At 40.6% G+C, this 20,797-nt stretch overlaps 2 protein-coding genes across 9 annotated transcripts; both read left to right on the top strand.

Moving 5' to 3' along the window:
- Window positions 1-518: 518 nt before the first annotated feature.
- si:dkey-14d8.1 (zinc finger protein 184) lies at window positions 519-6,752 on the top strand. Of its 2 annotated transcripts, none has more exons than XM_032505022.1 (7): window positions 519-719; window positions 1,569-1,777; window positions 2,539-2,631; window positions 2,775-2,867; window positions 3,102-3,212; window positions 3,791-3,914; window positions 4,033-6,752. In XM_032505022.1, exons 1-7 carry the CDS (start codon window positions 695-697, stop codon window positions 5,742-5,744), a joined length of 2,367 nt encoding a protein of 788 aa, XP_032360913.1. In that variant the 5' UTR covers window positions 519-694; the 3' UTR covers window positions 5,745-6,752. The 2 variants fall into 2 exon arrangements, with proteins under 2 accessions (XP_032360913.1, XP_032360914.1); XM_032505023.1 differs by having other exon boundaries at window positions 2,778-2,867.
- A 1,406-nt stretch (window positions 6,753-8,158) lies between these two features.
- On the top strand, window positions 8,159-20,597 carry LOC116672973 (uncharacterized). 7 transcript variants are annotated; one of them, XM_032505008.1, is made up of 14 exons: window positions 8,160-8,901; window positions 10,183-10,221; window positions 10,279-10,323; window positions 11,165-11,359; window positions 11,633-11,995; window positions 12,937-13,290; window positions 13,379-13,762; window positions 13,956-14,158; window positions 14,621-14,728; window positions 15,655-15,738; window positions 16,517-16,627; window positions 16,893-17,016; window positions 17,727-17,969; window positions 18,198-20,597. In XM_032505008.1, exons 1-14 carry the CDS (start codon window positions 8,508-8,510, stop codon window positions 18,968-18,970), a joined length of 3,420 nt encoding a protein of 1,139 aa, XP_032360899.1. In that variant the 5' UTR covers window positions 8,160-8,507; the 3' UTR covers window positions 18,971-20,597. The 7 variants fall into 7 exon arrangements, with proteins under 7 accessions (XP_032360897.1, XP_032360899.1, XP_032360896.1 ...); XM_032505009.1 differs by lacking the exon at window positions 8,160-8,901 and adding an exon at window positions 9,140-9,846; XM_032505006.1 differs by having other exon boundaries at window positions 8,159-8,901; window positions 10,183-10,323.
- Window positions 20,598-20,797: the final 200 nt, after the last annotated feature.

Genomic DNA, 20,797 nt, shown 5'->3' on the forward strand with positions numbered 1-20,797 from the left:
CAGATCAGGCTGTGGTTGTACTGGTCATCTTCCAGGTATGAATATGTGAATGTGACAGGTTGTTATTACAAATGAGAATTTGTTCTCAATCAACTCACTTGAATAGATAAAGGTTAAAAAAAAACATAACCTACCCTGACCTTTGATGTCCTTTTAAAGAAGATTGACAATTTTATGCATTTTTTCATTGCACAAATCACACAAGGAGTGTGTGATTTTGCGCTCGATCTTTGTTACACTGTAACTCCTTTGTTTTCATTGAACATTTGACTGCAGTTTTACTGTTAGTCTTTTATTTTTTAGTAAAACTACATTTAGACATGTAGAAAGAATGAGTGTATGCACCAAACCTTCAACATGGCGAAAATGTCATTATTATAATTCATTATAAACTAGGTCATAATTATTACAAATTGTATGGTCCCTTGCTTCTGTGTTTTTTGTTCCTGCAATGCATTATTATTCAAAATGCAGTGCTTTTATTTTTTATAGGAAGATCCGCCGGAAACACTCGGACTTTTGTTTTGGAAAGCCGCTACCCAGCGGCCGCCATTATTCTTCCTGGCTTGACTGTCGGAATAAAGACGGTTTAATACTTTTAAACATTATATTTCGGTGTTAACTGCAATATTGTCGGCCTATTTGTGTAGGCGGATGATTAACTCATGAATTAGCGACACACCCTCGGCACAGAATGGAGAAACGGTCTGATACCACAGGTAAGCTGCTACGCTAACGTTAACAAGCTAACAGCAAGGGTAGCTAGCTGACGCCGAGAACGGCGGTCAAAAAATGAGATTCAACTAAAGCCAGCTGTTGCTGTAAACTGTCTGTTTGCTTGTAATCGCAGGTCAACGTGCGGGCAGCAAAGTCTGTTCGGTTCATTTAGTGATGTTTGAGTGATAGTTAGCTAACAGGCTTCAGGAGGGATGGTCCAGGCTGTTTGCTTTCAAACTAAACATTCCTCCCCTCCGGATGTCCCGAACGCATCGGCCGATGCGTCGTGTTATATCAACTATGACACATCCCACACCATCTAGTTCTCGAACTTTGAATCTAACTAACGTTACTGTTTGGCGCTCATTCTCTTAACGACTGCATGCACTGACGTGCACACGCAAACGTGCACACTGCTTTCAACCCATCTGCAGTGATCAGAGCATGTCCTAGCACTGCAGCGCCCCCTAGAGCAGCTTCTGGCTCCACCTGCCAAGCCTGTTCTGCTGTTGGTAGTTTGATTGAAACATGCATTTCACAAACCCGATGGTCCTTATCGTTGATACTGATAGAGGGGGAGACTTACAATGTCCCTAAAGGGCAACACAAAGCACATTATAAACACATCTAGTCAAAAATAGAGTCCATGTGCATACAATTTAGTTGATGACAGAGATTATAATTTTGTTACGTGTCTGTTAGTTTCGGTTAATGGGACAACTGTCATACAGTCCATTCTGTGAGGTGTCAGGTCAGTGGTTTTTGCTGCAGCTATTAAACACCCTATTCAGGACACATTTCTGTTTAACGGAGTACCAAACATCTTCACTTTTATGTCATGTTCCACGCAGGTGTTGGAGGTTCCCTTCCCCTGTCCTCCCTTCGCTTGATGGCTTCCCCTCTGCAGCTGACATACTCGTACATATGGCAGGTCATACGGCAGAGAAATGTGAAGCAGTACGGGAAAGTGGAGGAGTTTGTGACCATGGTGACGCAGACTGTTCCCGAGCTTATAAGCTTTAAGCAGACTGCACAGCTCATCTTGGGGTTGAGAGCAAGGGTAAGAGTTTATCACCTATTGTGTGTGTGTGTGTGTGTGTGTGTGTGTGTGCATCAAACAGCAGAAATAAAGAGTGAATTTAGTTGCCCCATACTTCCATCACACTGAGCTTGTGATGCTCTGTGCTCTATTGTACATTGCTTTTAATATAGCATTCATAATATCAGATAACATTTGTCACTTCAGGTCACTGAACATCAAAGTGGATGTTCACACTGTTATCTACCTCATTGGCTCCGCAGAATTTGTTCTTTCAAAATTATCATCTTTGATATTGTGTTTGAGAGAGAAAGAAACAATATCTTCAAAAACCTCCTCAACATATTCAAAATTAAAGCTGCAAAGAAGTATCTATTAGTTGTCAATAATGAAATGAATCGCCAACTATTTTGATAATCGTTTAATCGGATTAACATAAAAAGGTTCTCTGATTCCAGCTTTTTTAATGTGAATACTTTCATGTTTCTTCACTCCTCTGTGACAGTTCACTGATATCTTTGAGTTATGGACAAGACATTTGATCAAGACATCTTGGACTTTTTTTTAAAAGACCAAACAACTAATCGATTAATCAAGAAAATAAAAGAGATTAATCGACAATGAAAATAATTGTTGCTTACTCACCTATTGGGAATATTTGATCCCTATTGGGAAAGCAGATAACCTGCAATTCTACTTGATGTTCATGTGAAGTTAGCTTTTTATTTGATTTATAATATGGTTTGTCTCATGACTATAACCTGTGTTTTCTTGTACTGTAGGTCATTTTGGATTTGCTTCACAAAGACGGCCCACCAGATTCTAGGGCTATTCAAACTCTCATAAACAAGTTGAAGGTCTCTGCATCTTCAGGGGTAAGAATGTGAACCTTTTTTTCAAGAAACATACAGTTTTACCCCATTTAAACACGACTTGTGTTTATTTTTATTTAGCCCACTAGACTCTAGAATCCGACTGGGGCAATTAAAGCTGAGTTACAGTATTTTCTGTGTTACAGAAGGATTTAGAGGTGGAGAAATCTCAAACAAACTTCATGGTGCTGGTCCAGAATCTGCTTAAAAACCCTGCTGAGAGGAAGCACTTCTTCCAGGTATACTGTCTTAATGTGGTATTAGACCGACGGTGGTTATGTTTACTATGGCAATCCGTTTTCCATTTTAAATGCGTGCATGCAGCTTATTTAGATGTTGGAACATTAAAACCCAATTCATGTGGAGAACATAACACATTGAATCCATATATCTCCTTTTGAAAAAATGTGTTTGTCCCTCACAATTTCAAAGTCACATTGATGTTAAACTCCAACCTATTTATATCTCTGCAGGAAGTGTTCCCTGTCCAGTACGGCACAAAGTTCGATACAGCGCTTCAAGCTCTGACAGCAGGTCTGGTGTGCAAACTGGAGCAAGTTCTTCCTGTTCCCAATCTTTCCCAGGTATGTGCATGACATTTACTCTGGTCACAGCAGCGTGGGCTACTGGTTTGGAGACAGGAAGTACCTTTTACCTGATTGATGCCAATTTGGTGACAAAATGCCTAAGCAAGGCACAGAGTTCCTCCCCGCTCTATACGTAGTCAACAAGAACAGAATGCCTGCAAATATATATGTTATTCAAACTCCATACTTCTCTAGACACTGTAAGCATGGTTGTAATGAAGCATCAGCCAAATTTTACCATGCAGATGTAGGTGAAAACTAAAATAACTCTAAATAAATTAAAACTATGTAAAAAATACCTCCATCTAAAGTCTCTCTGACTGGTCCAATTTCAGACATTTTAGAGCCCGACATTAAGATATTTTACATAATATAATTGAATACATTCATACATCATACATTAAGGAATTTGGTACATATTTTTAATTGTCACCTTTGATGAGGGAAAGCTTCCTGAGATGTTAATCTGTATAATAGACGACAAAGACCTAAAACATGATCCAACCTACGAGGTAAAAAATAAATGTATACTAATCACTCAATCATTGTTTCCATTTCTTGCCTCTCAACCTCAGCTCGGTGCCATGATAGCAGCGGACCCCTCGGTCCTGGAGGCATGTGGAGGCTTCATCCCGGACGCCGTGGACCTCAAGACTCTCCTCCTGCACCAGCAGGCCAAGGGACTCCTTGGTGTTAAAGGTAAACTGAAGGTTGTTTGTATGAGCATGTGTTGAAATACAGACCAAAAATAAAATCATTAAAATAAATGAAAACAGTGAAAATGTATTTGACAAAGCCTTTTTGTGTGTGTGTGCAGCAACCATCTCGTCCTCAGTGGGCAACTGTGTGCTCTCTTCACTCGCCTTCCGGCCCAAACCAGTAGAACCACCACCACCACCACCACCCCCACCCCCACCACCAGCACCAGAAACCCCAAAGCAGTTAGTGGTCACCCTCAACGAAACCAGCCCAGCCTCCCTCAGTGACCCTGAAGACTTGGGAATGATGTCAGAGGACTCTGACAGCCCAGCAGACGCTGCCACTGGGCCACAGGGCGGAGGGCGGTGCAGTCATAAAACGGCTGATGGCAGTGCTGCAAAGGAAAAGAGTGCCACAACAGGTCAGGGAGAGAATTTGGTGCAAGAGAAAAGTTGCACACTGAAACAGCCTGCCACAACTCTTAAAAGTGGAGAGGGAGGAGCAGCTCCAGAAGCACTAGATAAACCGGAACCACAGCAGCCTCCCTTAAAATCGATCCCTTTTCGAGTAGTTCAAACGCAGATGAAACCCGCTTCCACCTTACAGAATGCAGGCAATACCGGAACAAAAGATGGCCAAAAGCCTCAGACTCAGCGAGTCACATTGCATCAGTGGGTGTCACAGATAGCCACCAACTCGCTCTCGCTCCCAGCGCTGCCACCGCTTCCTCCAGCCAGGTTTAGTGCAGATGATGACATGAAGCCAAGCATAAGAAGAAAAAAGCAAATCCGGCCGCCAGCTGACAGATTCACTTGCAGCGTGTGTGATAAAAGCTTCCCTTATCAGTCCAAGCTAATGGACCACGAGCGCATTCACACAGGAGAGAAGCCTTTCATGTGCACAGCATGCAACAAAAGCTTCCGGACCCAGGCGTTCCTCAACAACCACCTGAAGACCCACAGCACAGTGCGTCCTTACGCTTGCGGCCAGTGCGGGAAGTGTTTCACCAAATTGCAGAGCTTGACGAAGCACATGCTGGCCCACAGTGGCCAAAAGCCCTTCTACTGCAACATCTGCAACAAGGGCTTCACGCAGTCCACCTACTTCAAAAGGCACATGGAGTGCCACACGAGCCAGATGACGTTCCCCTGCAAGCAATGCAGCAAAAGCTTCCCCACGGCTTTCAAGCTGTCGAACCACGAGCGCTGGCACACCAGAGATCGCCCTCACATGTGCGAGCGCTGCGGGAAGAGATTCCTCGTCCCCAGCTTGTTGAAGAGGCACATGGGCTACCACATCGGCGACCGTCAGTATCTCTGCTCCCAGTGCGGAAAGACCTTTGTCTATTTGTCTGACCTGAAGAGGCACCAGCAAGACCACGTGCCCAAAGCGAAGATCCCTTGTCCTGTTTGCCAAAAGAAGTTCTCTAGCAAGTACTGCCTGAGGGTTCACCTGAGGATCCACACCAGAGAGAGGCCCTACCGCTGCTCCATATGCGACAAGACCTTCACTCAGGTCGGGAATCTGAAGGTCCACATCAGGTTGCACACCAATGAGCGTCCGTTCAGCTGTGACGTGTGCGGCAAGACCTACAAGTTGGCATCCCATCTGAACGTCCACAAAAGGACTCACACGTGCAAGAAGCCCTGGACGTGTGAGACTTGCGGGAAGGGATTCTCCGTCCCCGGCCTTCTGAAGAAGCACGAGCAGCTGCATACGAGGGACGCAAACCCTGACTTCCCTGCTAAACGGAGACACAGGGGTAAGCACAAGAAGCAATCCCTCAAGAGGAAGTTTGATGAGGAAGAGGAGGGAAGCGATGATTATTAATCAAAGAAGCCTTTTTTGTATTGAATAAGGATGCTCTGATTAGTGGTTTCAGGGCTGATCACTGATATAGTTCAAATTAGAGCTAAGATAGTTACTGCATGAATGACCCTTTGAATCATTTTCAAAGTGTTCAAGATTTTAAAGCTTGTGGTGAAGATCAGGTCACCATGAAAACACTTTTTGAATGATGTGAGAATCATTTTTCCCTGATCATAGGATTTAAAGCGACCACCTTGAGTTATAACTTGAGTTGTGATGGGTGGCCGTAGCCGGGCCAGCTGCAGCGTCTCAACTAAAACCCATTGTTTTATTATAATAACTGTTTTTCATATAATAAGGTGATGTGACAAAATGTTAGGAAATGAAGTATCCCTAAGCGGTCACATTTTAAAAGATATTAGGTAGCAATAGAGCATTTATGGTAATTTTCTGATCAGTTTTGGAGTTGTTAATAGTTTGTAAAAAAAATGTCATTACAAAAAAACCTGCCATGGTTTAAAATAAATGCATTTCTTCAAAAACATGCTACCAGAAAGTAGCCAAAATTAAAAAAAAAAAAAAAAAAAAAACTGCTCATCATGTAAACAATACAGCTAAAGTATTTCAATGCATGAGACTGTAGATACTTAGTCTGTTATATAATCAAATGTCGTAGTGTCTCTAGGAAACATTGTATCTGTGTTACCATATCCTTGTGGAAACTGTGGAGAATTAAAACTACTTTTACCATTGGCTTTGTATGTAACCCTGAATTGTAAACATTACTCTGCTTTTATTTTAGAGAGAAAAATGCTGATTTGTGTTGATTAGGATTTCACTTTTTTCCAGCAGTAGACGCAGTGTTGTTGCTCTAATTGTGATGAAATAACTCTGTCTCAAACTTTATGCAAATGTGTGATGAGGTTGTGCGGTGAATCTTGTCTTTCCCATTACTTATCCTATTGTGAGCAGCCATGTATACACGCTATTAATTTGAGGTTTTGCAAAAAAATAAAAGCACATAGCAAAATATTGTTGTCTTACTGGTTTTGTTTTTTTGTGAAATTTGTTATTTCCAAAGAAATAGAATGAATGAATTATAATGCTTTGTGATTTTGGTATAGATTAAATTATCCATTTTTTTCATTAGAAGGTCCATTTATATTAGACACAATCACAGTTTTACCCCACATAATACCAATGGAATAATAAATGTACAACAGTAAGAGGTTGTGTAACAAGGACCGAATGGAGAGATGGCAATTCCATTAGTTGAGTGCAGTGTTTGTCTCCTGTAATAAGAATTTCTACATTAGATATATAAATAGGCAATTGTTTCATATTTAAATCTATGACTGAAGCTCAGTTTTAAAATATACTTAAAGAAATCTTAAATCCTACCCCTATCAGCCCTGGTCTACCACATCTTGTAGTTGGAGGCTGCGACTTTAATGGAGTCAAAATCAATCAAGCAATTCATATTGTATCATCGATCCATGAGAAATGTATCAAATACAAAATGAGTCTTAATTGCTTTATTTTTGAGATTTCTTATAGCGTTGTCATGTTGATGCAGTTCTTAATAAAAATGTCCAAAGTTTGTATTAAAGTCTCCCCATTTTTTCTCGTGAATGTGGAATTTGCCGAAAAATAAAAATTAACCGTCCATGTCATAACCTTCAAAACATCAAGTATACAAATATATTTATCTTGAAAATGAATTGTTTGCCCAGTTTCCTTAAAACCCAAAATATGTTTGGGTGTAAATACTGTGATAACATATCCAATCCAATCCACTTTATTTCTATAGCACATTTTACAAACACAAAGTTACCAAAGTGCTGCACAGAAAACTCAAACTTACAAAACAATTATTATAAAATATTGTAAAAACAAAAAAAGATAAAATGAAAAAAATACTAAAATACACTAAAAAAATAAGAGACATCAGAGGACCACACAACTCACACGGAGTTAAAAGCCAAAATATATGTATATATGACAGATTGTCAAGACCAAATTAGTCTAATGTATTTTTGATGGATATGTTTATGCAAGATTGTAAAGGAAACCTTTTTTAGCTTTAACACTGAATTTGTCTCCAACAAGCCAAACATGTGGAACAATCCTGTCCAGTTTGTTTTTCTCTGTTGAGGTACATGTAAAGGTACCCACCACACCTTTTATACATGCATAGTCACTTTCCGACCAGAGGGATTTTTGCAGCTCTTAAAACATTCTCAAAACCCTTTTTTCTTGGGTTTCTGTAATGCTTTCAAGCTCCTATTTCTCCATTTTCCGCATAGTGACCTAGGTCCACGTTGATTGGTTAACGTATAAGACACGCCCCCACAGCGCCCATCTGTAGCCACTTCTTTAACTGTCTATGCCGCTTTCCAGGGGGGATTTTTGCAGTTCCTAGAACATAACGTTCCTAACTTCATATGCCCTTTTTTCCTCCTGTTCTGGCAGGACAATTTGAGGGATTATTAAAATCCTCTGGCCGCAGTTCCTGTAACTCTTACAGCTCCTACTTCGGGGCAGTGTCTTTTCCGCATAGTGGTGGTTAGATGGCTGTTAGTCCCCTTGGCCAGTGCGATTCAAATGGTAAAACCGGTTTTGGGAGAGAGTAGTTAGTAGAACTGTTTAAAAGTGTGCTGTTCCTATAACTACCTTCCTGTAACTACTTGGTCAGAAAGAGGCTTATGCCGTCTGTTTAAGCAAAACATTGACTACTTAGAATTACTTGAGTAGCCTACGTGAATTACTACGACAAGGAACGGAATGAACTCTGAAAAGTGGACTGATGCGGAGGTGCAGGCGCTGCTGGCCCTGTACGCCACTGAGGAGTTGCAGAGGGACCTGGAAGGATCCACAAGAAACATTAAAATCTTCGGGAAAATCTCCATTGAGCTAGCGCAAATGGGGGTTTACCACACGGTCAAGCAATGCAGAGAGAAGGTGAAGAAGCTCAAACAAGACTACAAGAAGATAAAGGACCACAACAACCAGATCGGTGCAAATCTTAAAACGAGCAAGTGGTACGCCACACTGGACGGTATTCTTGGCCACCGTCCAACATACTCTGGAAACGCCGCTACGAAGGACTCCGCCACCGGGTTCTTGGAGACAATCGTCGGCTCCGAAAGCACTCCATCGTCAGATGAGAAGATTCAAGGTTGGTAATAATTTTTATACTAAGCAGAATGTAAAGAAAGTGTGCATTATAGGTTGTGAAATCTAAAAGATGCGCAGAATAATATAGGCTAATAAAAGGTGGCTTGAGCACAGGTGGAGCTAGAAACATTGTAGTTCCACACGCTGTAGTCCGTGTCAAGCAAGCTATCCGATGTGAGCATAGACAGTGCAAGAAATGATGTGAGTGAGGATGTGATTAGAGTACAGATGTGAGTTGCGCATGCGTCAGTTTGCGACAAGTAGCCATGAGAACCAACGAGAGACTTCTGTAATGTCAATACAGTAGTAATGGACCTACTTAACGAAGTTTGTGCACTGCTGCCTACAAGTTAGCAACCAAACACAACAAAGGCTGTCACTTAAATGGCGTTTTGAGCTAACATTGGCAATCAAACAATCACAGATAGCTAAAACGTTTTTGAAATTACAGCAGGCTACAAGCTAGCAAACCATAGACTCGTCACTCTTACGCGACTAGAAACCCGCCATTTTTAAATATCCTAATGCATGCGACCGAGACCATCGTTATTTATTCTTTGAGCTTGTTTTCCTTTTTTGTCTGAAATGTGGGCGCGCCACACCATTCCGTGGACGGTCAACGAGGTGCAGACGTTCCTCAGCATCATGGGTGAAGAGGAAATTCAGCGAGAGCTGGATGGCGCAGCGAGGAATAAAAAGGTTTTTCAGCTCGTTTCTCAACGCATGGCTGCCCACGGCTTCCATCGCACGTCCGAGCAATGCAGGATAAAAAGTAAAAAGCTCAGGAGCGACTACAGGAGAATCAGGGACAGTTGTGTAAATAGAAAACGCTGGAGATGGTTCGGCATGATGGACGCCATATACGGCCACAGACAGGCGAACATTGGAAAAGAGGGTGGCAACGACTCGGCCACGGCTGTGCTGGAGTCCATGGTGCAGGCACACGGTAGCTAGTTTTGTTTGTTTTGTTAGCTTTAACGTTACCCTGCTTGAAAGCGTTGCGCTTTTTTTGGAAAGGGAAACCACATTACTTTAAGCCAAGCATATTTAACGTACTGTGCAAACCTGTGTAAAATGTGTTATTGTTTTGGCTTGTTTGCTAGCCAGTTTGCTAACGTTAGCTACCGTTACACACGAGCTAGCGGGTCCCAATGCTAGGAAGCTAGCTAACTAGCGACCTATTGCGGGATGTTTACGTTTTGTTTTCTGTATTTGTTATTTCGTTAAGTGTTGTAACAGTTGGTGTAGTTAACGCTTGATTTGTGTAACATTTCTGTTACAGATTCCACTTCTACAAGTAACGACACAAGCGCTGGTTGTAAGCATTCAACCACCTCTACCTCCGGGGATGTTCGATCGGACACGCCTAGTTCTCCGGCACCGACAACCTCCAGCAGCAACATGACGCTGCAGCGTCTAGTAATGAGTAAGAAATGCAAATTTCACCATGGCAAAATGGTTTTTTTTTTTTTTAATCCATAATGAGTTTATCAGAACCCTCGATCAGTGGTGGATGAGGTATTCAGATCATTTTAAAGAGTACTAATACCACACTGTAAAAGTACTCCAATGCAATTGAATGTTCTGCATGCGAACACCACTTAAATAAAAGAATGTAGTTAAAGTAAAAGTACTTAGGGTAAAAATGTTCTATGTTCTTTTTCTATTTTATACGGTATGTTTCTGGATTAATATTACTGACTGCATTACATGTATGTTGCAATTTACTGCTGTAACTGTATGAGGTTGTGCTAATCTTAACTTCTTTACACTGTTGGGATTTAATCCACAGTAATGCATAATATTCTATAAGAGCACTGTATGTTTTGTTGCCTCGCTGTCCTGTGAGAATCCCATATCTTAGTTAAAGCCTGTTTTCTGATCCTGTGCATTTTCCAGCTGATCCAATAACCCATTTTTACAGGTCCAGTTCGGTACACCTTAACCCTAGTGTTGTGTCGGTTGCAACTGATTTGTTCAAAGGAACACGTCTTGTGGGAGAACGGAATGAACTGAATCACTTCCTGAAACAATCCATTTTACTCTACAAACGGCAATCTATTAATATCTTTCACTTTGAAACAATAGAGCAAAATTATATAATTACATTTTACTACAATTAAAAATAGCGTAAATTGCGCTTCTGTTTTATTGCTGTTTAAACGTAGGTTATTATGGCTATTTGAAACGTGTCCTATTGCCAAGTTGTTCAATAGGCCGAAATTCTGGTGATTCTACAGATCAATGAAGTTATTTTTCTCCTGTAGATTCCACCACTGTGACTAACATTCCTGTAAACTACAACATCACCTTCATCCCCTGCCCTCCACCAGCCCAAACACCTTGCCCCACACAGGACTCACAAGACCCAGATTTCTACTCCATTAAAGTAGAAGATATTGGCATCCCGTACAAGAGTACAACAGTGACCCTCTCCGCACTGGAAATGTCTGGCAAAGGCAAGTAGTCACCATGCAAAAAGAATGTAAATACAAGATGATAGATTAATATAATGTTATATAAGGTAGCTAAATCTGTCAAATGAAAAATAATCTTTTTTATGTTGGCAAATTGCAAAACACATTTATACCACTAGTTACATTGGGTTAATTGTTTAGAGGCTAAATGTTGTGAAGACTAAGTGTACTCAAGTGGTTGTACAACACCATTTTTAATTGTGAATCCAGTTTAAGCTTAGCTACTGTAATGACTAAGATCTATTGCTTTCACAGATAGGCCCTTGCGCTTCTGGTCAAGTGAAGAGGTCCAAGCACTGCTGACACTTTGGGCAAATCCCGCTGTTCAAGAAGAGCTTCTCCTCAACATGAGGAATAATAGAGTTTACACTGGCCTAAGTACTAAGCTAGCGTCGCTTGGATTCAACAAGACACCACAGAAGTGCAGGGAGAAAATCAAAAAACTGAAGCAGGAGTACAAGAGAATCAAAAACAGTCCGCACAACAGCACCAATAGAAGTGTATGGTTTGCCATCATGGATGACGTCCTCAGTTCCAGGGCTGCAGCAAGATGTTCAGAAACAACCGAGCCCTCACTGGTCAGTCAGTCACAGTCTGCCCTGGATGTAGATACCAATGGTAAGTAAAAGCTAGAAACCAGCCAGATAAATGTTATCGTCATCGTCATATAGCTTAATTATCCACAATGTAGGTCAGTATTAAAAAAATAGTTATGCATATTATGTAATCATGCACAAACTGAATTTGACTTCACTTTAAGCACATTATTGGGGCCATCTCTGAGGAAAGCTGGGGGAGATTTTGATACAGCAAGAGGGAAGACATTGGTGATTTCAACAAGTTTTTCATTTATTTAGCAAAAAGGAACTTATGTGCCTTTTTAGCACACAAAGATTGAAATATTATAATAAAATAAATAAATATATTAATTGAAATAACTTGCATTTATCAAACTGCCAACTTTAGTTTAGCTCTTACAAAAATGTTATCCTTTTAAATAAAAAAAGGACCTCTTAAAGCTCAGTCTATTGAATAAGTCAGAATACGTTGCGATTTCTTTTTGTATAGTTGTTTATAAATAAAAAGGAAACTTGTTTTGGGGAGACTAAAACTACTCTGGGCTGAGTTTTCCTAGTAACCTTACCAAAAAGGCTTAGGATGCTGCAAATGTTGATATAATATGAAAATGGCTGGATTTAAGAAAAAAACCAAAAAATAATGTATTGGATGAATCAAATTTGGACATGGGTGTTAGTGGCTTGTTTACGTTCTTAGTTCATTTAAGGGTGTGCGCGTGCCAGTTGCGGGGGGGAACTGAGCAGCCCCGCCTGCTGCAGAGCCAACAGGATTGGAACAGCAGCAGCTTTCAGCGATGAGTGAAAAATCTTTACAATTGATTGAAAACATTGATGTTAAAATGTGTACAGGTTTGCAGGACGGTCTGAAATGTTTTGCACGGTTTTTCACACCCCTAAAAAAAAAAAGTGTGTGTGTTCTTTTTCATATACATTTTAATTTGCATTCCTTTTCGTTCTATTTTGTTTTTTGTATTTTCACAGATGACACCCAGTGGTTGCCTGATGAAGTCCAGGTTCTGATGACCCTGTGGGCACAACCAAACATTCAGAAACAGCTTCTCAACACAGAAACAAACAATCAGGTATTTGTGTACCTCAGTAGCGAACTCACATTTGTTGGGTTCAACAAGACACCAGATCAGTGCCGTCTTAAAGTGAATAACCTTAAGGAGGAGTACAGGAGAATCAAGGAATTGGAACCATACAGGGACGTTCAAAACGACTGGTTTGCTATTTTGGATGGTGTCCTTGGCCCTGGTGGGGAGACTTCAACAGAGGCGGATTCATCTGCTGCGCTGACACAACCGAATTCCCCAGAAGACGAGCATGTGAATGGTATGTTGTTTAAAACCCAATGACAAAACTTTGATCTTCATCTTTGAGCGCTGTCACTGTATTAACTAGGTTGCAATGCTTTCAACAGATACGTCGCGGGCTGTTTGGACATCAGATGAAATCAAAGTGCTGCTCACCCGATGGGCAGAGGAGAGCATCCAGGAGCAGCTTAGATCATCTCAGAGAAACAAGAGAGTGTTCGCTCAGCTGAGCTCCGAGCTCGCCACTCAGGGCTTCGACAAAACCACCAGCCAATGCAGGTCCAAAATAAAACTGCTGAAACGAAAGTACAGAAAGACTAAGGAACCGAAGGAATCTAAAAGGCAGAAAGGCAGATGGTTTGCCATCATGGATAAAGTCCTTGGTCGTAAACCGGTGTCTGAGATTGAACAAGAAGCTGAAGTCATGGATTCAGCCCCTACATGTCTACAGACATCACCGCAAGACCATTCTGAAAGAATGGAAGACTTAGGTAAAATAAGCAATTGTTTAAGTACTTTACTGTGGCTCACAACTTACAGCGTGTGACCATAGCTACTGTAGTAAACTTGACACATTTTACTCCAGGAATGCCCAACAGGATTTCACAGCTTTTCTGTAAATTTGTGGTGCTATATGTGATCTTTTTTTTTAGTTTTTGTTGTTCTGATTTGGCCTATTTTTAGGTTGCCACCTGTCCGTCTCCTCATTGTGTCTCCTGGTTCCAACCCTGCGTCTGATGTGTGCATTTGCCTGGCAAGTGATCCAGTGTTGTAATGTCCTACATTATGGAAAGGTGGAGGAGCTGGTGAGGCTGGTGACAGAGCTGGCTCCAGAGTTGCTGACGTCCAGAGAGAGAGTGCAACTCCTGCTCAGACTAAGGGCAAGGGTAAGGCACCTCAAACATCGGAAGTGTATTAGATTTACATTCAAAACAATATAAGTAATGTGTTGATGTTCGGCAGACTACTATAGAATATCACAATGTAACATTTTGCAACAGTGAGGTTACAGGTATTATTAGACAAACAACAGTACCACCTTAAATTTAAAAAAACAACACTAAGATTATGTTACTGAGCACTTAAAGCATGCGTGCCTGCGTGCGTGTGTGCGCACAATATGTTGGACAGGTAGGCTATGTTGTTTTGAAAGGGAAATGGGTTTGCTAGATAAGAAGGTAGGCTAAGCTATGAAATATTTTACAATTAATAATGAAAATATTATTCTTGTCTGTGGAAACAACACATTTTAACATCATGATAACTTAAATGAATGAATCTGAAAACTGTTCACAGACCCCCTGGCAGCGTGGCACCATCCTCACTTTGAAAATACCTCTCTGTTTCAGATGGTGTTGGACTTGTGTCGCAGTGAGAGCACAGCTAACCTCCTGTACATCCAGCCTCACCTGACGGTCATTCAAAACCTCACAACGGGCTCCACTTGTGATCAGGAGGTAGGTGTGTGTTGTAATAGTGAACTGAAAACAGCCATCTAAGTAGAATCTGCAGTAGAAGCACTGCTTTCATGTTTCATGTTAGCTTTTCATTAATTTTGAAAAACATATCTTACAAAGAGGGACACAATTAAAAAGTGAGCGTTAAATAGGGATGCACAATTCAGAAGATTGTAAGGCTCAAGATTCAATTCAAAATTGATTCTCGATTCAAAAATTATTCTCAATTAAAAAGAAAGATTCACAGTATGTAAATGTAATTACTTTTCTCATGTGATAGTATACACGTCATTACAAAACAAAAAAGAAAACAATAAAAGTGAAAAAATACAAATTGATTTTTGGAATTCTAGGAATCGATTTTGAATCTGTAGAGCTTGAATCGCGATTTGAAGATTATTACTTCTTCTGAAGAGTCCATCAGTTTTTTGTAACCCTCTGTGTTACTGCGTAGAGCGTTGTCATGTGGATGCAACAACAGTGTTGTTGTCATTAAATAGAATTCCTCAGGAAGTACGCACTATAACTTTAAACAGGTGATATTATTACAAAGGTCACTGATCTGAAGTTAATATAAATCCATGTTGTTACACCCCACTTGTCGCCTTCAACACATTGCCAAAGCTTTAGCTGTGTGTGGTAGACACTGAGCTGCGCTGTTGTTGTCATGTGGTATGTAGTCGCTGTAAGAGAAAGAAGGGAAAGGTTGCTGAATTTTTCTTTTAAGGTCCAAGGCTGAATCTTAAAAATCCAAATCAAGTAGCATTCCTCTTTAAACCCTTGTTGTCCTGTGAGAGGTCATTGAGGTTATCATCCATGGATCTCCACCCCACTTTGCCCGAAGCAATGATCAAAGACCCCGAGTCATTCTTTGATACTCAACATAATTCTCGTTTTCTTGGTTTGCTTTTGACGCCACTTGACAGGAATTGGAAAATTCTAAGTCAAACTTTGTGGAAGTTGTTCATACCCTGCTCGAGGACACGGAGAAGAGAAATATGTTTTTCAAGGTAAGACATTCGTAACACTTTTACCATAATTAAAGTTTCAGTGGTGTTGTAGTTCTTCCTTTCACTAGTCCAAATATAATTTGCTGTATTATGACTACAAATCAGCTTTCGTGTTGTTGGTGCAAATCTCTTTCAGATTGTACCATGGATATAAAACAGATTTTATTCTTCAGCAATGGGGGCGTGCATTACATTATAGAATTATGGGCTTTGTTAAAGCCAGTTGCTTACATTGTATTTGAAGCCTACCGCTGCTTATACAAGCAGGCAATTAAACTGGGAACGTTGGGTGTACGGTCGGTGGAGTCTCATGCAAAAAAGTGAGAAACCTCCGACGACTGTAAAGAGTCCAACATCCAGCCCCAGCACTACCCCCACACTGCCTTGGCAAGACCCACCCAGCAGCTACGCAACAGAAAGTCTTAAATTTGGCTTGGTGAAACCTGCAGAAACCCTGTATTAAGATTGAGATAGTAAGTCCTACTATAAACATTTGTCTGACATTATGAGATGAGATGAGATTCAACTTTATTGTCATTACACATGTACAGGTACATTGCAACGAAATGCAGTTTTGAGAGAGTTTAGGTAGAGCTTCAGGGCTGCAGCTATTTAAAGCGCCGCCACACGCACTCTGAAAAGGATTTATGCAGAAGATAAGAGGGGAGAGGAGGAAAAACACGACTGCTCTCGCCAGAAGCAGGAAGAAGAAAGATTATGTACCTAAGAAGACTCAAACTAGCTCTGTGTCTGTGATGTTATTTTTTTTTCTTCCCAGGAGGTCTTCCACGTCCACTATGGCCAGCAGTATGAGGCCACATTGCACACATTAGTATGGAAATTCATCTCAAGATTGGATAATCTTTTACCTATACCAGATATCAAACAGGTACTAATCATTTAAATTTTTTGATTTCGATTTTTCTCAAGTGTATAAAACACTTTTTGATCAAAAACATTATGCATGTCTTCATTTCTGAGCCAATTTTGGGATTCATCATTTACATAAATGTAAGATTTGATTTCACAACAGGCTTTGGTCAAAGTAACTGTTACTAAGCAAGATACTAAGTATTGAGCCAGGAAATGATTGATGATGGTCTTTTTGTTGCCTGTGCAGCACATTTATTGTGTGTTTTGCATACACATTACAGACTGCTGAGTGGCTTAGCACTGCCCCCTCTGTCATGGAAGAATGTGGCCAGCTGCTATTTGAACCAGAGCAGCTCAAGGTGCTACTGCACTTCCACCAGCAACAGTCAGGAAGCACAAACAAAAGTAAGTCATCTTTTAGAGTGTTGAAGAATAAAAGAAAAATAAACTCTGCCGCCCTCGGCCATCTAGTGATTCACAATGTGAACATTCACTACCTTTGAATATGATGGCCACCTTTGCATTTCTCAGCACTGAAATGTGTGTACAAAACATGCCGATGCATTTTAATAAAATGCTGAGCAAAAGAATAGCAAACAGGATAAATGACTTATCATTCATGTGTTCCTTCCATTAGTAAAAACCTCAGCATGAGTATGTGTCACAAATCTAATTTTAACACACATCCACTTGCGAGTTTATGATATCACAATGATGGAATGTTAACTCAGTAGCTCAGTAAATTTAATCCACTTTCAATGCACCAAGTGTTGATGATGGCATGAAAAACACTGTTTCTACCATGAACAACAGTGTGCTTTGCTGGCATCCAAAAAAAGGTGCGCCCATTAAGTTGTATGGTACTGATGGTTCTTTTTGTTAGAGCTGCATTCATTAGCTACAGCATGGTAATCATAGCTTACATGCACATAAATATCCTCAATATTCACTGAGTAGTATGAGGCTTGAATACCAACACATTTGTCTAAAGTTTTCAAATACCTTGTGAAATTGGAAGACCCATATTTAGTAGGATTTCATGTACACCTTAACATATTATGTGTTTGGAACTACCTCATATTTAATGTATTTTTTTGTTTAATCTCTCCTCACAGGCTACTCTCAAACTCAGAATATGTTTTTGCCGAGGCTTTCTCTTCCTCACAAACCAAGCCCGAGGCAACTCGCCTCAGAGCAACAGGCATCGTCTACAGGCGACACAGATGATGGAGAGTCTGATTATGGAGAGGAAAACCAAAGCGATGATGAACTGGATCTGGAGGACCGTAGCGAAGGAGATGAAGTCCTGAAGTTGAAAGAAGAACAAAGCGATGACCTAACGGCAGCAAACTGCTCAAGTAAAATAATCGCTTCCCTATGGAGTGTCAATATTCATCCGACTTTTTTCATTTGTTTAATTAACTGTAGTAATATTTCAAGGATTGATTTCACAGATTGAAAAAAAGGGGGGGGGGGGACTCTGTACTTGGAAAACATAAAACATACATAAAAGACTGTAATTCCAACAAACATCTATATGGTTTTGCAGTCATTTACTCAAACCAAATTTCATCTTTCTCTTTTAGATTTAAACAATCATCGGCCTTCAGGACTGCACACCTGCTCTTTGTGTCCCTACTCCGACAGCCAAGTGTCAGGTCTCCTGCAGCACATCAGAAAGGCACATCTGAGTCAGGAACCCAGCCGACTGCAGTCTAAAAAACCTAACACAGCCAATGCCCTTCAGAAAGTTGACACTGAAACATGCACTCTTGAGACACGACCCTTCCACTGCGACAAGTGTGAGAAGAAGTACTCCTCGAGGGCGTCTCTGAATGTGCACCGCCGGAGTCACACAGGCGAGACGCCATATTTGTGTTCGCACTGTGGCCGGGGCTTCACAACTTCAAATGGCCTTGATTTTCACGTTCGCATACATACAGGAGACCGGCGCTATAAATGTCCCATTTGTGGGAAGACTTCAATCCAGCACATGATGAGACACATGCGGATGCACAGAGGGGAAAAGAACTTTCTGTGTACAGAATGTGGGAAAGCTTTTCTCACCTCTGGGGAGTTAAAGCTACACATGAGGTCTCACACGGGCGAGCGCCCGTACACGTGCAAAGACTGCGGGAGAGGTTTCATAGCAAAGTGCCTATTGACGGTTCATATGCGCTGTCATACAGGAGAGAGTCCTTATAGGTGTTCAGTTTGTCCCAAATCCTTTAAGACTTCGAGAATGCGGAAAAGGCACATGATGATCCACTCAAACAACAAGTCCTTCCAGTGTTTAAAGTGCGGTAAAATCTTCAGGCATGAAGACACTTTTAAAATGCATGTTCAGACACACGATTAAAAGTAGTAGCTGGTGTTTTTATGCAACACTTAAAATATTTGTCATTCTGGTTTAAACAGTGCAACTTTCAGTTTGGCAAATATATATTTAGATATTCCCATATCATCTGTTAGCCAGTATTGACCATGCATATACAGTATATCATTAAGGCTCTAGAATTCCTTTCTAATGTTCATTTGCTGCATAAAAGATTTTGTGTATGTATGTATGTATGTATGCAATACATCAACTACCAATTATACAGTATTGTGGCCACAGAGAACACAGCTCTGTTTGTGTTACTTTCACATAGATGCACAATTCTAACATTGTAGACTCATTACTCATTTCAGCTAATCCTTTTGGCCTAGGTTTCTCCTACTCCTAGTACTACCTGATTCTAGAATGATAGAAATGCAGTTAAATCTAAGTACAAGCAGTTGGTGGTGCTGCCCCAATGGGGCACGGGATGCCAAGGATTGGGCATAACACTGCTACAGCATAGCAGGTGATCTTATTTACATAAATTACAAATTATTTCACAACCACAGAATTATGTCATTTACCCTTTTTGCCTAAACATATATCAACAGTCGGGACTGTTGTTTCACTGTTACCATCATACTCTGTACGGTATTTACTCCTCACTGCCAATGAGCTCTTATGGTGTCACTTCTAGGTTGAAACAGGAGGCAGTAGACAGAAAATTGCCTCTGGTTTGCCCCCCCCTTCGGACTGGGTCTTATAGAGCCAGCCACACTGACTCAGAAAGCATGCCCATTGTGAGCTCATTGGGTAAGTCTGCTGTTGTTGACATCCATATGACTACATGGGATTGTTGAGGGTGCTTAGTCATTAAGTCATTTGCTGTAATGACTTGACCCTGTTTGAAAAGGAGCATAGCTAAATGGAGCTCAATGAATAGAAGAACATATGGGACAATGTAGTGCTGGGAATGTGAGAAGCAGACATGACATGGAAAACAAAGGACTGTTAGAATTGTATGTTGTGAAGTATACATGAAGAAATACCTTAAAATGAAAATTAAATTAAATCTGCATTAACTTTTTAAACCCAGGCTGCAAACACTACACCTTTAAGTTGCTATAAAGAATGTTTCTCTTTCATAGTTCACATTATAGTCAACGGCCTATTAAAGACCACTGCACTGCCAAACCGCTTTATAACCTCCCATCTGTTTCTCATCCACCTAACAGAATTAAGACTCCCCGAACTCCACATTCAACACAATACAGTCACTGCCCCATCAAACAAAATACTGTCTACTCAGCAATTTCCAGATGTGTCACCAACCTCATATTTAATGAAAGAGCAATTAACAACTCAGCAGTCTGACAAGATCTACCATCTGTCCTCAGTTCTGAATTATGATGTAATTTCTCAGCAAAAATGTAACAACTTGGGATGTATCATCAACCGCATTAGCGGGTCAGCTGACACTAAACTTAATAATTTGGAGACTTTACAAGCCCCCAGTGACATTTACACCAGCGTTACCTTGGCTTTTCAAGTGGCCAACTTGAGACACACTGTATTATAAAGCCCGTATTTGCATTAGTTTCCAAAAGCCTCTTCATCTACAATGCCACCTCCACAATATTATTTTTGAAGTATCGAACATCAAAAATAGATATGTAACAAAACCTTCAAGGTCCCAGTCCTACAGAAGTGAAGTGATTCAGGATCATGACATTGCATAAAATTCAGTTCCAGGGCTATTTTGTTTCATATGATTACAAACTGCTGTAATTTGAGTTATTTATACTAAGATCAATTGGATCTTATTTTTAAAAGAGTACAGCAATAAAATTTATTTACCACTCAAAT

This window comes from Etheostoma spectabile, chromosome 23 (assembly GCF_008692095.1).
Source record: "Etheostoma spectabile isolate EspeVRDwgs_2016 chromosome 23, UIUC_Espe_1.0, whole genome shotgun sequence".
Classification (NCBI taxonomy): Eukaryota; Metazoa; Chordata; class Actinopteri; order Perciformes; family Percidae; genus Etheostoma; species Etheostoma spectabile.

Bases quoted from the DNA above. Each gene is read 5' to 3' on its own strand.
- LOC116672973 (XM_032505006.1), top strand. From the start codon at position 8,508: ATGAACTCTGAAAAGTGGACTGATGCGGAGGTGCAGGCGCTGCTGGCC. The intron at 13,291-13,378 runs GTATGTTGTTTA...TGCTTTCAACAG, and splicing joins AGAAGACGAGCATGTGAATG to ATACGTCGCGGGCTGTTTGG. The intron at 15,739-16,516 runs GTAAGACATTCG...TTTTCTTCCCAG, and splicing joins AGAGAAATATGTTTTTCAAG to GAGGTCTTCCACGTCCACTA.
- si:dkey-14d8.1 (XM_032505022.1), top strand. From the start codon at position 695: ATGGAGAAACGGTCTGATACCACAG. The intron at 1,778-2,538 runs GTAAGAGTTTAT...CTTGTACTGTAG, and splicing joins TCTTGGGGTTGAGAGCAAGG to GTCATTTTGGATTTGCTTCA. The intron at 3,915-4,032 runs GTAAACTGAAGG...GTGTGTGTGCAG, and splicing joins GGGACTCCTTGGTGTTAAAG to CAACCATCTCGTCCTCAGTG.